Source organism: Cinclus cinclus, chromosome 2 (genome assembly GCF_963662255.1).
Source record: "Cinclus cinclus chromosome 2, bCinCin1.1, whole genome shotgun sequence".
In the NCBI taxonomy this organism is placed as follows: Eukaryota; Metazoa; Chordata; class Aves; order Passeriformes; family Cinclidae; genus Cinclus; species Cinclus cinclus.
This window is the reverse complement of record NC_085047.1, coordinates 106,602,588-106,620,012: the sequence shown is the minus strand read 5'-3', so window position 1 is coordinate 106,620,012 and position 17,425 is coordinate 106,602,588. Positions and strand designations below refer to the sequence as shown.

General features: G+C 36.3%; 1 protein-coding gene across 1 annotated transcript in view; it reads right to left on the bottom strand.

Annotated features, from left to right (window-relative positions):
- The window catches only part of IL1RAPL1 (interleukin 1 receptor accessory protein like 1), a 595,893-nt gene that overhangs the window by 15,065 nt on the left and 563,403 nt on the right, over window positions 1–17,425 (bottom strand). Inside the window, exons 6-7 of the mRNA XM_062515161.1 lie at window positions 9,971–10,103; window positions 7,827–7,972 (exon numbers count right to left, since the gene is read on the bottom strand). Coding sequence (XP_062371145.1) covers window positions 7,827–7,972; window positions 9,971–10,103 — 279 coding nt within the window. The remainder of the gene's footprint in view (window positions 1–7,826; window positions 7,973–9,970; window positions 10,104–17,425) is intronic.

Below are 17,425 nucleotides of genomic sequence, written 5' to 3'. Positions count from 1 at the left end.
AAGCAAGTTATGAGAAATGCAAACCTTTTAAAATCTATTTAGTCCCTGTGCTGTGTTGCTCAAATTACAGACCTGGCCCTCCTTAAGGAGCTGAGACTGAATTTTGAAAATAGTAGAGGAAAATCACTCGGCTAACCCTTGGGGCAACAGGCATTCTGTTAAACACAACAAACGAGCAAGTGCCAGAAAGTTACATCCAGAAACACAGCAATCATTTAGTTACAGGCAATTAACAATAGTCTTCCAGTAGCACAGGAGCAGTTCTACTCCAAGGAAAACACATTGATTGCTGCAGCAGTAGTAGATTGGTTTCTGAATAAATAGCTTCAATTTAAAACAAGATTTGTTACAAGCATTTTGACAAAAGACTACAATTTTTTCTCCTTATCAGGAGGCATTGGCCAAGCAACTCAGGGAAACAGACAGCTAATTAAAACAAAGCACATGTCTTCTCCAAACATCTAGCATATATGGCTTGTAATAAATGCACTCATTTTATACGTTTTCTTTCTTAATTATTGGAAACATTTGTAGGTTATGTTTTTGATTTTCACCTGGATCTAATATTTAATGAACTTCGTTTTGCTGCGTCCTACAGGTAATTCACTTATCATAATGGAAGTTGTAAGAAGAAAGTAAACAAAAGTGCCAAAGATTCATATCTTTTGACTTGTATGACATGCTTCGGGGACTTTATTTTCAGTGATCCGTAAAAATATAAAATTAATTTTATTCATTAATTAGCCTTCATACAGCTGAACTACTAAGAAAAAGAATTATATTTTGAGCATTCTTTTTTTTTGGTGATTTATAACTATTTGAGCACATGTGATTTATAGCTGTGTATTCATTTTCTGAGCCTTTTTCAAAATCCAATTACAGTCTATCTAAGGTTTCAATTTTGCAATCACTTATGCAGATTGCTCAACTTCATGGACTATAAGTAATCCCTCTGAAGTCAACAGGACTATTCACAGAGCTTCAGGTTAGCACATAAATAAATCTTTGTAACTTTGTGGCCTAAAGTGATTTCCATTCTCTGCTTGTCTTGGATGATTTAACTCACAAAGAGATAGGGTTTGGTTAGAGGCAGTTCTCAGTTTGTTTAGGTATACTTCCATAGCCTTCAGTTACTAAAGGAATGATAAAGACATTGAATATAATTTGGAAGGGGAGGAGGAACTGCTGTGTTGTAACATGAAGGTTTGGTTAGGCAGGGGTGCGTTTCTTCTAAAGGAAGAAGGAAGGATTCCTGGCTAACACAGAACACTTCTCTGAGTCTCATTTCAGAGATCAGCCATAAAGAGTAGCCAGAGTTTAAGTTAGCAACAAAAAAAAACATACTCACAGTTTTAAAATGAAGAAGTACGGGCTTTTTTCCTCTTTTATTTTTTTCCCTTTCTTCCCCCCTTCCCCCCCATCCCCCCACTTAGTACAGTATTTGTTATAGCATATGGAACCACAGCTTTATACAGCATGCACGCATCTAATACACCTATGTATAAAATATGTTCTTTACTTTTTAAGCTTTTTGTTTGTTTGCCTTAAATTGCCAAAAAAAATCATCTGGTTGTAGTAAAGGTACCTAGATGGATATGTGTGAATATCCTGTATGGATATTCAATACGGATACTGTTGTGAATAATTACTGATTGATACTGCATGACAATAGTACTTCTGAAAGCAGTAGAAGTGGATTTGGGCTACTCATTAGCTTCATTATGAAATTATTTCTTAGCACATATGCTTTCTGCCAGCATAGGTCATGTGTGCCTGTGGATGTCTGCAGAATTGACTGAAGCCAACTAAATGTATTTATGATTTTCAAAATTATTTTCAGTGCAGTGGTTTAATTTTATTTATTAGAGTTATTTGGACCTGGTTGTCTTTCTTTATTTTTTATTAAAATAAATAATATGTATTCCTGATTCCCTTATGAAAAAGAACTAGTCAGGTTTGGAATTATATATATACATAAGCATACATGTGTGCAAATGCAATGCAGGGATCTTGCTAATCTATTCATTAGTATGGCAGGAAACATATCTGAGTCTTGGTGCTGTTGGATTTCCAGTGTTATTGGAAGAGAGATAGTAAATTATTGTAATAGAAGTATATTCTTACCGACTGCATTTTTATTCCTGCTGAGAAGTTCAGGATACCTGTTCCCAGTAGGAGACTAATTACATTATCTCCAACAGTATGTTAGTTCAAAAGAGGATAAGGTCGGGAAAATACAGAAGCTGCAATATTACTGAAAAATTCTACATTTAAATACATAGCAACACATTTTAAAGACAATTTATGATATAGATTGAAGGAAAAAAGTCTCATGGTGTGGAACTGCAGTAATCTTTGGTTATCCTCCCAAATTAATTAATTGTGTATGACCTGAATCTTCCTTAATAGGAGAGCTTCTATTTTTCAATTGTACTACAGAAATCAGACAACCCACAGTACTACTTTGTTTAGATCTTCTGACAGAAATGAATATAAGAGGTACCAAGGGGTGCAAAAAATGTGGGGAAAAATTGAGTACTGAGTTCCAAGGATGTAAGATCATAAAACATACTATTTGCATTTTTTTTTTTTGAGGATAGCATTAATGAATAATTTAACTATGCATGGATTATGGGAAAATATGTGACATTTTATTTTAAAATATTTTCATCCTTGCCAATCAAAGTTAGACTTGCACTTAGACATTACACAAAATGAAGAACTATGATGAAAGCCATACAAAAGTAGTTTTAAAAAGCAATTTGTTAAACAAACCAACTTGTTTGACACATTGTCAGAACTAAGATTTGTCAGAGGAAAGCTAGATTTAGGCACGTGCTGAGTAATGTTGCAAACCTTTTTACTGGAGTTATCTTAGTCCAATTGTCTAAAGGATGAGGAAAACCTGACTGATTAAAAGACTGATCTTATGAAGAGTTTCTTTCAGGCAGAAGTCTTTAGTATTCTATTCCTCAACTGATTTTAGATGAGGTTGAGTTTGAAAGATTAGTCACTTTTAGTTAGGTTTGGGTCAAGAAAGGAGCTGATATTTGACCTTTGGCCTTGTGTCATGAACCTACTGGGAGAATGAACTGTGCATTGCTGAGCACAGTGATAACTTGAAGACTTCTTCAATGGCCATAGGTAAATGAAAAATCAATTTCTATCCAATCCAATCCAATTTCAATTCCAATTCTAAAACCTGATGAGGGTCTTGGAAAAACTTTTCCTGCAGTGCAGAATAAAAACTGAATGCTTTATACAGTGGAAGATAGACTTGTATGAGGTCGGTAGTGACCAAGTGGGTTGGAGTTCTTCAACGGTTTTGCTTCCACCAAAACTCAGAGATTCACTGGACTGAACAAGTACTCAGGTCCAAGTAACAGAAGTGGAAATATAACTCATTGTTCTGTATTTCATATAATGAGTTTTCTTTCAGAAATTTCAGAAGTATGGTGAAGCTTTTTGGTAAAAGGAGATATAACACCTGGGGTTTCTTTTCAGAGGTTAGAAAAGAACTAGTTTCTTTTCTATTTTAAGTCTTAATTGTCACTCATCACTACCACTGTGTGAAATTGCATTCAACTCACTGAAAATGCATATAACACATTCAAGTCTGTAAGTAATAAACCAGATTTACACTATAATGTGAATGGTACCACAATTTAATGTTTGTCAGCAATTCTGTTATCAGTAATAATCATATGGAGATAATTTGGAATTACTTTCTATTCAGAATTTGCTATTACATTGTACAGGAAATATTAATATGATGTTTATGCATTAAGAAATAATGAGTTTAAAACAAGGTGGTTTTCCTCAAAATTATTTCCATCTAGGAGATATTACCTTGCATATTTTTCAAATATATTTTCATGGGCAACTTTAAGCTCTTTCTCTAAACAATTTATTTCAGTGAAAATCTTTATTTTTTTTTCTTGACAGAAAAAAACCCAACTTGTTTTAACTACCCCTCATTAATTTACAGTCAACAGGATTCATATATGCCCACTGAGAACACCTATGACTGATAAAAACAAACTAAAAGCATAAAAGAGGCTAAGGGTAGGAAATTAGATGATAATAACGTGTAGATGACAATACTGTGTAGATGACAGTGGGAAGAAAGGGAAGGAGATACTTTGAAAAATGCACAAAAACATGTTACCTTAGCTCTGCTGTCTGTCCCAGGAAAAACACCAGTATATTATTAAACTTTTAAAATAATACCTATACAGTTAAAAGAGTAATGTAAAGGTAGAATTTGAGGTTATTTTTGCTGTAGAGTTCTACCTGCAGACATACAGAGAGGACTTCCAAAAAATAATCACATAATTAGATAATAACCCGTATTTACAGCACAGTCTATGATTTAATAAGATTATGAAGACTTTTATCCTGCATGAAAGTCATACTTGTCAATACATAACATTGCAGATGAGCATTCTTTCTCCTTATGCATTGCATTTTTATTACTAGAGTGATAGACTGTAAACTTGTCTTCTTTAACTAAAAAACTTCTGAAAAAGATAGAATTGTAGTCTGTGCTCCACCTGTTATATAATCTGCAATTTGTGGTCTGTCATTAATCAATTTCTGCTTAGCTCCTGTCAGTACCACTCTGAGAATTAATTTCTAGAAGGTTCCTCTCCCTGGCTGAAGATTAACCTGTAACTGTTCTGGATGATCAATGGCACTTCTCACTAGTAAGTAACAAAATCAACCATAGATTATAACAAGTAGGTTGTTTTTCCCCACACAAAAGTGAAAATAACTTGATTATTGTAAGGGCAACAGGAATTTGGTCAGAAGGTGGAGGAAAGGGATGAAAGTTAAATCTTTCATCTTTCTCCTATTCTTTTTACAAATTTTGTTGGAATGAATGAGAAAAAGAAACAGCATTGGCATTGTCATGCTTAAAATACTCTATTGCCTTTAGCTTTGAGTTAAATGCTCCCTATGCACAGCATCTGAGGAAATTTAGGACTATAAAAATGGTTAGCTGGCAGCAGAAAACATAGATCATAGGTTTTTTCCACTGGCGTCAAGAAGCAAAAGAAGTTCAGGAGAAAATAAGGCTGGGCTCCCTGAGATACAGAGGACTGGTGTTTGCACTAGAGGGAGGTACCAGGGGCCCCAGCTTTTCCCAGTGTTGGATGCTGAAACTGGGTTCACTTTCCCTGCACAAACGGCATTGTAGATTAGCTCATGTCAGGAGAGGAGAGGCTCTGGCTTTCTGTTGCAGTGCCGTGGCAGGGGAAGAGCTGAAGCCCCCTTCTCCCTGGCTGACCGTGCCATGCTCTGGGCTGGGCTGGGACCACCCTCTGATGGACCCTGCCCAGGGTTTCTGTGAGGTGAGAATGTGTCCTTGTTGGGCTGACCAGTGGGAGTATCAAGGAAGATGCATCCGGGCTTTTTCAGGATTTAGACTGTTGACTTGTTATGCTTTCAGGGCCTGTGTAAATGTAGGGATGTCTAAAATCTCCCCCTGGACTTTTAAGGGTGCAGAGACTCTACTGACCTGGGTGAAGCAGCAGTTGCAAGGGTGTTTGAAAGGTTTAAACTTTGTACCTGAATGCCCACTGCAGCGTTTAGCCCTAAATACCTCTTTTTCCAGGAACTCTCTTTGTTCAGTGGCAGAATTTTCTACTTTGCTGTCCCTTCTGACCTTGATGATAATGTTCCACATGGGAAATTTAAGAAGGATTATAATTTCTTTTTCAGGTATGCAGTGAACATTCCAGGTTCATCATTTTTGTACTTTTATAATGCTGGGGAAGAAAAAATCACTAACTGGAAAACCAGCCAAAAAGAATACATTTGTGAATGTCTTGGTGTTCAGGAAGCAAATTTACTTAATTGTTAGGTCCCAATTGTTCTAAGTCAGCCAAATAATCAGAAATTAATAAACAGCTAACTCATTTCTAGCAGAAACTAAATATGGATCTAAACAAGGAAACCTAAACTGAAAGGTTGTCATGGTGATATACAGGAAACTAAGCAAGCAGTGCAAAACTGCTCTTCCTAGGAGACCTGAGAGACTAGCTCAAATTTTTATCTGTCATGCTTAATTTATCATTTCACTGAAACAGTTGTCAACATGCAAAATATGTAGAAGGCTTGTATCTGGTATCTTTTGTCTTTCGAGGGCACAACAGATTTTGCTTCCACATCTATTTCAGGTTCAGCCTTACTTAAAGAGGAAAAAAAATTGGGAGTTTTTTTCCGCTATTTTTGTCCTTTTACTATTTATAAGGTCAATTAAATATTAAGATTACTCCCTCTTAAGCATGTCATCATGAGGCCACATACTGTTGTATGTTTGACTTAGCTCCCTAAGAAAGGGAGCAAGGAAAGTAGATTCTTGCAAAATTCATGCATTCACAAAGTTAAATTATAAATCTGGTGGTCACAGAACAGAGAAAACTTACATGTTTTCAGTCTTGGAGCTACTGCTTGTATGGAAGAGAAAATAAAGACTCATCATCAGCATATGACTTCATAGATATCAGTTAAATAACTATTGCTTTAAAAGTAATTTGAGCTTTAAAAATTCTTTATTTGTAGTATTCCATCAAGTAATTTGATTATTAAGTAAAAGCTGTTGGACTTCAGTGGTTTTTTTTGGGTTAAGCTCTTGCTGTGGGTTCAAATGTCTCTGAAGCAGAGTATATGAATATTAGCTGGTATACTGTTGAGGTTCAATTACTTAATAAATTAATTTCTCATCTCAGTAAATTCAAGAAAATATGATAAATGCCAGGCTAAACGGAACATCTGGTAAATTCACATCTGCATCTTTTAAGAAGCAAGAGTTCAGAAAAATGAAGTTCTATTCCAGTAATTGGAAGCACCCAACAATATGTTTAAATAAATTGGTCACACTATCTTGATTTATGGTTTCCTTCTAAGCTTAGACAGACTTTGCATGCTACAGAACTAAATTTAGGGAAGATATCACTGCTTTGATATAAATTGAGTTGCCACAAGTACTTTAGCACCACAGTAAGATCCTGGTTTGCTCACTTTTACAAACAGTCTAAAAAAAGCACAGAAATGTCGGCAAAATGCAGACACAGCTCCTGCTTTTTCTTTGCTTTCTTAAGTCAACAGGAAGCTGCATGAGGGTGGGGAGTGGCAATCCCAGGCATGTGGAGCACCCTCTGGGAGGTAAAGTGGACAAAGTGGATTTGGGAGCTTTGATTTGCAGGAGATTCTTTATGTCCCTGTAATCGTCTCGGTGGGAGATGGCTGTGGCCGTTAGGCAGGCTGGAATTATGGGATGTGAGTGGGGAGGAGAAACCGGAAGGTTCTTAGAAGCTTCTGTTGAGGTGTTTCGCTTCAGAAATGTTGATGCTAAATAGAAGTGTTGGAAGGAAAATGTCCATGTCAGGCTATGCAGGGGTCCCCCTGGCATGGGGTTTAGGCGGCATTTCGGATAGAAGTGGAAGAGGTTTTTTTTTTTTTTTTTTGTTTTCCTAAAATTTGATTTTTTTTTTCTTACAGAAAATGATTAGTTGCATCACCTGTTGTTTCCTATTATTTTTTCCTCTATTGAGCCTTTATTAATTTTAAAGTTAATGAATTATTAAATCCATCTTTTACAGGGATCTAATTAAAAGGCGTTACTGTATTTTTTCTAGTGACAGGCATAATTAACAACAACCTTTCTCTTTTATTTTGCAAGTCGTACAAATTCCTGGAGAAAAATAATTATTGACTATTAATTCTTAGGAAGCTAAAATTCATGCTTGCATCAGAGGGAATCTCTACAAACTGACCGCCGCTACATTTTACCCTTTCATGGAGAAAAGTTGCATATTTACCCCTTTTGTGTAGAAGAATACTGGCATGCCGACGTCCATTTCCATTCTCGACGTAGCAGGAATAATTTCCTAGGTCTGCCTCTTCAACTGAGTCAAGAATCAATGAGATAGAAACCTCCTGTTCCCCGAGATGCTCCTTGAGAACCCTGAGAAAAAAACAACCATCACTGCTGTTCTGCTTGTATCACAGTGAAACTTTAGATAATCATGACATAATAATGCTACTTACAACTCACAACTTTCTGGCTTCAAATTTGGTTATGGTTTGATGCAATCTTAATTTAATTATATCATGCCCTTTTCTTCCTCACTTCTAATGAGGAGGTTTCGCTTTGTAAATGTTAATGAGAGCTGCAGTTCATTGTCTTTTTTAAGCAGAAGGATATGCACATAGATAATATATCACTATACATTTTGATGAATACCCTGATCCACGAAGTCTTGAAATGGTAGAAGAGAGAAAACTGAAAACAGTTATTCTGGGGGTTTAGAGTAACACTGAGTCTGGGCCAAACACAATTATTTGTCCTTTTTCTGAGGATCTTCGACATGCCACTCAGAAACAACGTGTTCATGCCATGAACTGAGAGATAATTTCTAGAATGCATTATACAATTTGATAATGTTTTATCAAACAGTAGGAAGAGCTGGTATACCAGGTGTTGCTAGTTCAGACAGTTAATAAATAAAGGCTTCCTGTGTAAGACTCCACCTGTCTTCCCATTACTTTCTCTCCCTCTTAACAAGATCATCAGTGGTTTCAGGAACTCAGGAAAACAAACGACAAATTATTCCAGGCCTGACAAATGAAGTGGAAATGAGCTTTTCTGCTCCTCCCTCAACAAAACAAGAAAGTTGTAACAGGTTTCTTGTCACTTTTTTTTTGTCAGTCATCAGTTAGCCAAGTCACCGGCTGAAGGACTTGGGAAAAGTCTAAAGATAAAATATGGTTGTCATGTGCCATTTAGTCTATTGGTCTTGACTTTTATAGAATAAACTTGAACTACACTGGGGTGACATACACTTCCTTTCAGCCTGTATCTGGGGATGATGATCTTGAAAGTCTTTGTAGTCTTCTTGATTTTTCTAGTTGTGACTATATTGTGCATAATTTATTTTTCTTGGGTTTTATTCCTGTATGTCTCATTTTCATTACATTTATTATTAATAATGTATGTTTACGATTATAACTAATATTATTGCTATTATTATAATCTCTCACTTCATCTTAATTATTAAACTGTATTCTCCCCACCTGAGGGGGATAAGAGGGGAGTGAGTGAGTGAGTGAGTGAGTGAGAGAGTGAGTGAATGAGTGGCTGTGTGGAACTTACTTGCTGGCTGAGGCTAAACCACAGCAGACACACAAAGATTTGCCTGATTTTCTGAGTTTTAATTTCTATGATACATAGAAACAGTGATATTCACACATACAGAGTTATAAATGGAAAAGGAATCTCTTCAGATCCAAGCAGATACTTCATATTGGATAGGATTTAGCATGCTATGTCAAGCATGTAATTCTCAATACAAATCCACTTTTGTCCTTAATTTCTAAATGAGGCAGCACTTTTAGGAGCAGTAGAAGTACATGCATGAATTGTCAGATCCTTTCCAAAACAAGTATCTCAGCAGATATAAGCAGCCCACATAACAGGATGCTTGGCTCTCACAAGCCAGATAACATCCCAGGAAACTGAGTTTTCTTTCATGAAGAAGTCAAAACATTCCAAAAAGGAAGTCAAACTTCACCATTTATTTAAGGATTCATGTTTGAAAATACTTTTTTTGAGCTGATTTTCTCAAGATATTTATTTTTCTTTATTTCATCTTACTGAGTGTCCTCATGGTTGTTTTTGTAGATTACCACATTTTGAAAAAGTCACCAGGAGTCACTAGGTAAATTCCAGCTGGTCAACACTACAGGTCTTTTTGGTAGCTATTCTGTTTTTTGCAAGTCTCTAACATCAGATTTGGCTGAGGAGGGCATTTTTCTGTTCTCTACTGGTGGTGGAGTCAAAGAGGAAAAGGATGGCTGTTGCAAAAACAAAAATCAGACCCAATATGTTCCTTAGTTAATCTGTGATAAAAATACAACATTAACTATCAAAAAATATAGAGAAAAAAATATCTTTTTATTTTACCTAATATCACTTTCCCAGACTCGACTATCATCCAAATCTTCAATAAACTTCTCCCCTTTCATCCAGTAGATTAAAGGACTGACATCTCCACTGTATCCAAAGAAAGCTCTGCAGGTTAGATTAGCAGAACCGCCTGTTGCAAAGAATGTAAGAAAATATGTTTGTTTCAAAATTTAAAATCCGTTGCTTTTTAAAAACCAAAATATTCAGAGAGCTCCTCAGTTTCGAAGCTGTTGAAAGTTTCCAAGAGTATCTGCTTTTCTTGACACTAGGTTCAATACATTTTTTGAAAATAAATACAATAAAAATGTGATTAAATTATATGTAAAAACATGACCATTTTTTTTCAATATGTTTTCTGTTTGGTAGGGTTATCAGAGACTATGTCGTTTCAAAAGGAGCTAACTTAACAAAATATTTCTTTGTTTTCTCTGAAAAAGATAAAAGTAAGGTAAAATAGACGTGCAGTTACATCTGTGTTAGTTCAGCCTTGCAATGGTTTCTACAAAGAAGCTGGTACATTCCTGTAGAATTCCACTCCCAAGGGATCTGGTAGAAAAACGTGCTCACTGCTAAACTACTTTAGCAGGAAGGTTTTAAGCATTGACGCTTGAAAAAAGCACATGTGAACTAATTCTGAACATTATAAGCCATTAGAATGGGAAGAACCATTAGCAAAACATGCAGCAAGGATCAGAAATTTCATATAAATGTACAGGATTACTTATTAAATCGTTCTAATGAGAATTTAAAAACCTAATATGTCTTTGCTTTGTGTATTTTAATTATGGAATCTTACATTGTGTTTGTACCACTTGGCTTTGGGCTTTATCTCAAGCACATACAGGGGTCAAAATGGTAACTTGCACACTTTGTGTGTTGGTAAGGCTGGGTAAAGCAAGAGGAGAGCTGAAGATCTCCCATTCACTGCTGTGAAGAGATTTGTCTCAACATGCACCAACTCTTCTAAACTGCCATGTGCATTCTTTTAGGGGATAATTACACAGTAACTTAAGGAAGTACTGGGATTTAAGAAGTGGTCTTTTTCCCCCTGGAGAGAGTATTTCCATGGAGCTTATATTACTTCTGAGACCAAAGTCATATTTTATTGACACTGTCAAGGTTTATTTATTTATTTATTTATTTATTTATTTATTTATTTATTGACCTTAAAGCTGACTGACCACAGCTCCTGGACAAAAAATTAGAGAAAAACATTGTTAGCACACTTCATCTGTACCAAGATGCCATAAGTCTATCTGGATTAAATTAATTTCCTTAAAAATACACTGTTTTGGGTTAGGACCTGGTCCTCCTCAAACATACAGCATCAATATTTGAATATCATATTTACTTTTAAGCATGAAAACAAATGCAGGATTCTGTGTAACAAGAAGATAAGTAATTATTCAGCAACTGTGTTATAAATTACTCCAGTCTGGCTTGAATTTCACATCATGCCATGAAAGGTACGGAATCAAACATTTGTGTCCCAAATGTGTAACATCAAGGCAAGTACCGTCTCTGCTACTTTCACAATTTGTTTTGGTACTTTAGGAACTCATTTATTTTAGTAATTTCAGGAAGGTTTGGTTGCTACCATACCTGTTGCAAGCAATGCCTGCTAAGGAGACAGGAGTATTCCAGTAGTTGAAACCAGGATGGAGAGAAGGGACACATCCATGATCAAAAAGTATTAAATAGAAACTCTGAATAATGAGAAATTTTAATAATCTCACATATTCTGGAGCAAAGTTGCCAAATATAAGATGAGGATCTTCAGTGAGAGGGCAAATACTCTCTTTCTGAAGACAAGCATAGGTCCTGTTTTCACATCCCCAGGGAGCAATGGTCAGGACACCTCCCTGGAAACCCAATTTCTCAATCTCTCCACAGTTCAAGAAGTGCAATTTGGAATCACTGGGGGAAAGATTTTTGCAATCTTGAAACCATTTGCTGGGAATGAGATGAGCATGGAGACACCATTTAAGATGGGTCAAATGTATGAAAACCTGTAATGGAACATGATAAATTCCTTGATGCAAGCCCAGTTTCTCATAGCAGTTGCATTGCAGATATATACCAAGTAGAGGGTGGGAGTGGGTGGGGGTGCAGGGTTGTGGTTTTGGGGGTTTGATTTTGTTTTGGTTTTGCATCATAATTATAATACTTGAACTTATGAAAATGAAAATATAAAACCTTAAAGGATTATGAGTGTCTTGGCCACAGTGGAATCTGTGCACTCTTGAAATGGGAGAAGGTACCTGCATATTGAAAGCCAAAGCAGGCTTCTGTGATAATTGGACAACCCCTGTGGTATTATCTTCCAGACTTGGAGAGAAGAGATGCTACCTAATGCATCACTGCCACTTCTTGGGCTTTTTCCAGAGCTTTCGTATTAAGCCAAGCCTTGGTTGAAACTTTATAGCTTTTAAGAGCTGGCAAGATCACAGCTAGACTATAACTTCTGGCCAATTTATCCATGATTCACAGAGATTAGACACCACAGGTGCTGAACTATCAAAGCTCTCCAGGCTCCTGCAGCTAACATTTACCCCTGAGAGAAGATTTTTGCTCTGAGTGGGCTTCTGAGCCTTCCAGAGATGAATATTATGAGCATAGATTTTGTTTTTAAAAATAAAAATCTTCTGATAAGGGGAAAAAATTTCAAAAATAAATGTTTTTAAGATTAAGGTTGTTTTCCTTATTAAATCTGAAAGTAGGTTTTTCCCCTAAATAAAACATGCTAACATATCTTTAAGCGTAGAATCTGAAGTTTCCATTCAACATGAAATAGTTGCAACAGAGAAGTAAATTAGGAAGAATGTAATGCCACTAGTAATACTGTGTTGATTGCAGTTACTCCAGGAAGGCCATTAGCATGCTGGGGCTTCAGCTATAAATTACCTGCACTGTCCATCTTGACCAATCTTCACAATAAGACAGTGGGGCGCTCATTAGCTGGCCATCAAGGAAGTTTCAGTGATCAGGTAATGACCAGCTGTGACCATTAATAAGGGGGTCTGTTACTCCAGGACTCACAGCTCCTTGCAGAGGGCACGGAGCTCCCTTGGTGAAGCAAAGAGGCTTCCAGCTGCAGGCACATGTAAATAAAGGCTGACTGCAGGGCAATGCTATGGATGGATATTGGGTATTTTGAGAGTATTTTGGGAGCACATCTTCATCTCTGCTCCAGAGCTGCCATCATGAGAGTGTGTACTGTAGGAGGGGCTGGTGTTGTAGGGGCTGCATTTTCCCCTAGAAGTTCACCTTTGAAGTGAGCAGACAGACAAAATCTCAGTTTTGTCATGGAGCAGCTGCTCTGCATGGACAATCTGCTTTTAAAAGTCTGCAGATTTGTTGAAAACATGAAACATACAATAAGTACAAGTGCTGCTTTGCTTCATCTTTAAGATAAGGTACAAAAAACCTGTCAGTCAATTAATAGAAATCCCTCACAGTTAACCTTAGGCAGCTGTTTCTCTCCATGTGTTTTCTGTACTGAGAAAAACTAGAGAAGAGATCTGAAAGTCATAAAAGTTTAATGAATGGATATACAATGCTTTCCATGCCATCAGCTCAAAGTTTTCTGTAAATGCTGGATCACTACAGTTTTATTGCCACTATTTTCGAAGAATTTTGATTTCACATTTTAAATTTACTAAATGCTTTCTATTACATTACTAGAGAAGTTCATCTGTTTCTGTCCCCTTTTCTGTAAGATCTAAATTCAAGTTACATCCTCAAGTTACATTTGTTTTGTTCTGGGTTTGTTTGTTGTGTTTTTTCTTTTTTTTGTTTTGTTTTGTATTTTTAATGGACCCTGGAAAAGCCCAAAGGCATCAGAATAGAACTATTAAGTGAAATTTAAAATGTTATTATTTTTATTGGCATCCCTTCAAAACAACAATCAGACAAATCAAAACAATGAAAGTATAAAATGAAAAATAACACTTTTGACTTCTCAGTATAATTATAAGTTTTTCAAATTGTTGAATAATGCAATAAAGACATGCAAGAGAACACATAAGAAGTAAATTCAACTGCATTTTTCTCCATCACCCTTTTTTCTGATGAATATACTTTTTCCAGTATTAAGTTTATTTTTTGTAAAAATTGGAATGTATAGCACTGCATGTTCCTGCTGCTCACTGTGATAAAGTTACACTGTCAGCTCAAGCCAACGGGGTTCAAATTTAATTAGTCAAAAGCTCTTTTTCATCCAAACTGAGACCCGTTTTTGTTGCACACTAGACTTTCAAGTAGAGCAGAATGCAAGAAGGGACCACAAAAAAGTATGGGTCCTTGAAACCAGCAAATATCTTGAGCAGAACACAGATTTTTGTGTCCATTTTCACGAATTGTCAACATTTGGGGTGCTTTGCAAACCACTGCTAGGAGATCCTGTTCCCAGCAGAGGGCAATGTCTAACTTCCAAAGATAAAAAAAAAATAAAAAAATAAAAAAAAACCAAAACAAAACAAAAAAAAAACCCAAAAAAACCCCCTAGTGAATAACTACTTATTAAAAACATCAGCCTGCTAGGAACGAGCTACTTGTAATTAGGAAACAGTGAATGTTTTGTGATTACTGAAATGCCATCTTCTATGGTCAGCTGAGATTCCACTTGCACCATTACTTGAACAAATTACCATGCAGCACGAGAGCACCTTCGTCACCTTTGGTCTGACACATTCTTCAGTGAAGGGCAACCACTTTTGTTGGCAGTAACTGCAATAATCAAAAATACTCTGCAACCTCTGTTTAGAAGATCTCTCAAAGAGATGTTAGAGAGGTGTTTGAGAGCCATACTCAACATCTAATACTGAGGGCCAAAAGACTGAAAATCTTAAGTGCACTATGTTAAGTGAAATGTGGGACTTTCTTTTACTGTGCAATGTAAGCCATTTATACAACTTATGTACAGGAAATACTTAGGCAATACCTGCACACTTACAATTATGCCATTTATTTTTTAATGTTAATGTCTCAAAATTATGAAAGGTCAAGACAGAGGCAATCAAAATCTGACACACAGAAATTAAATGCTATTCTTCTCATTCACATTTGAGAAAAAATAAACCTGCTTAAACATCAGTCTTCCAAGTGGTAGGCTGTGAAAGCTGGTAACTTCCTAGGTGTGATGGATCAGCATTGACAGAAACAAGTCAATGAGGCACTTGTTTTGCCAATGTCATCTGACAAGGGCAGTGGGCAGGTCAGTAGAAGCTGCTCTCATTCTCAGAGAAGTCTTGTGTCCTAAAACAATTCAACAGTATTCGAAAGCCTTCATGCAAATGTGATTAAGGGAAAAAAAACCCAAAAAAGCCCAAAAAATCAAAGAAAAAGGTACCAAATTGTTTTCAGTTGTGCGACTTCATCATATGATCATCTACCCTTGATCTCTAGGCATCCTCTTAGAAGAGGGTGAATTGCAGATATTCCTCTGGATTCCTTCCTTGCATGAACAAATCATCACCTACTGCTATCTGCACTCCAGTTTTCATACACATTCTTGCATCTTGATATCTTGTACTCCCTTAACACAATGCAAATGTCCAGCTTCATATAGCGAGTTAGGAAAAATTAAACAAACAAAACCCAAAACAAAACCAAGCAAAACCAAACATTATTTTATGAAATATATCTGCAACCTGGGAATTGCAAAATTCTAATCTCATCACTGACTAATAGTTTTATCAAGTTTTTTGGCAAATCATCAGATCTTGCATCCGTACAATTGTGAAGATACAATGTGCAAATGCTGTCTATTTTGAATTCAGTAGATACAAGTTTGAGAGGGTTGGACATAATCATTCCACTAAGTGTTATCATGCAAGCATCATACAAAGTGCTGAATGTGATTACACAGCTGTATTTCTTCATTAATAGGCCTGTCCATATTTTGCTGTGCTGCAGAGTGGAATTTTGATTGCATTGGAATCTAAATCACATTTTAAATATGTCCTTTAGGCTACAGTGGTGTAAACTTAGAGTACACACTGCCATTCCTCCACAATAAAAAAAAACATCAGCAGCAGGTTCCCAACAAGACCAGAGAGAGATTATAGTTTTTGAACTTTTGTAGAATTTGTAAATATCACTATTTAAGGGAGAGGCTAAACTAATCCCTTCCATCAATTACTGATTTTTTTTTAAATTTAAATTGGAAAGAAAATAACAAAAGCCTAATTCTTGTTCATTAGATTTTTCTTTGATGGTTTTTTACTAAGCAGATAGTCTTTGTTCACCGCAGAGCTGAACTCATTCACCTGTTCCAGGTTATCCATTGCCATATGAAAAGCCCTTTGCCTTCCAGGGCTTCCATCTGCTGAATTACAGCTCAAGAGCAGGACCCCTAAGAGAGAGGTGTCTGCATGCTCCTGCTGACATGATCCTGCCATCATACTTAAGATACATAAGATACTGGAGTCTGCAACACTTTATAAGGTGCTGAATTCAAACATACATGGTAAGATCTAAGATTAACCTGTGAATATAAAAATTTTGTAGTGGGTTTCTTCGCAGCTTGTGAAGGAAAAGAAACCCAAATCCTCTCTGCTTTGAATGGGCTCTTTTATCAGCAGGACTATGAGTCAATGAAGACAGCAACAACCAGAGCAGGCTGCAGAAAAAGAAGTGATGTATGGGACTTGGGACTCAAAATGTCCAGAACATCCCTCAGGTGCATAGATTGTCAAACTTGCCCTCATTTCACAAGAGGTAACAAAACCCCTGAACCAATAATCTTGATTTTCCTAACAGCAGGCCTCTCCTCTTGATAGATGGTAATGTCAGGCTGATAAATTAGCTGTTCAGCAAGTATTTTTCACTCCTTCCTCTTCAGAAGTACAGGCTGGAGTGGGAGACAACTATCACAAGCATAAAACAAGTATTGCTAAAGAAAAGGAAAGTCACTGCAATTGTTTTGCAAGCTTAACTTTTATTCTAGAAGCTCATGTTTTCTATTTTTTTTAGCAGATGCATTTATAAACACTTTTTTGCTGTGTCCTCTCTATGAGATCAAAAGATATATTTTTTAAAAAAAGCTTAGCTGTTTTTATATATAAATCACAAGAAAATATCCTAGGTAACAAAATATCTCTAATTGAGAAAAATAAAAGAGAAAGAGGTGGCTCTAAATGTCAAAATTCACATGTTTGTTACCTTTTACAGACTTGTGTCTTGGGAGCTTTAAATCTGCTCATACCATGCACAGCTTAATATTGTTAAGTGTTTTGTTTCTGTATTATCTTTAAACTGCACTGTCTTCAATTATGGTGTTGGGGGTTTTTTCATTTTAATGATACATGGTAAAAAAAAAAAAACCAGCTTTAGATGACAGCCCAAAGTTCCCATTGCACAAAGGAATCCAAAAAGGGCTCCCAAAAGGGACCCTATGTTCTCTTCCTGTGCCTGAAAAGAGTCCCCAAGTCCCACACCTGGGGCTGTCAC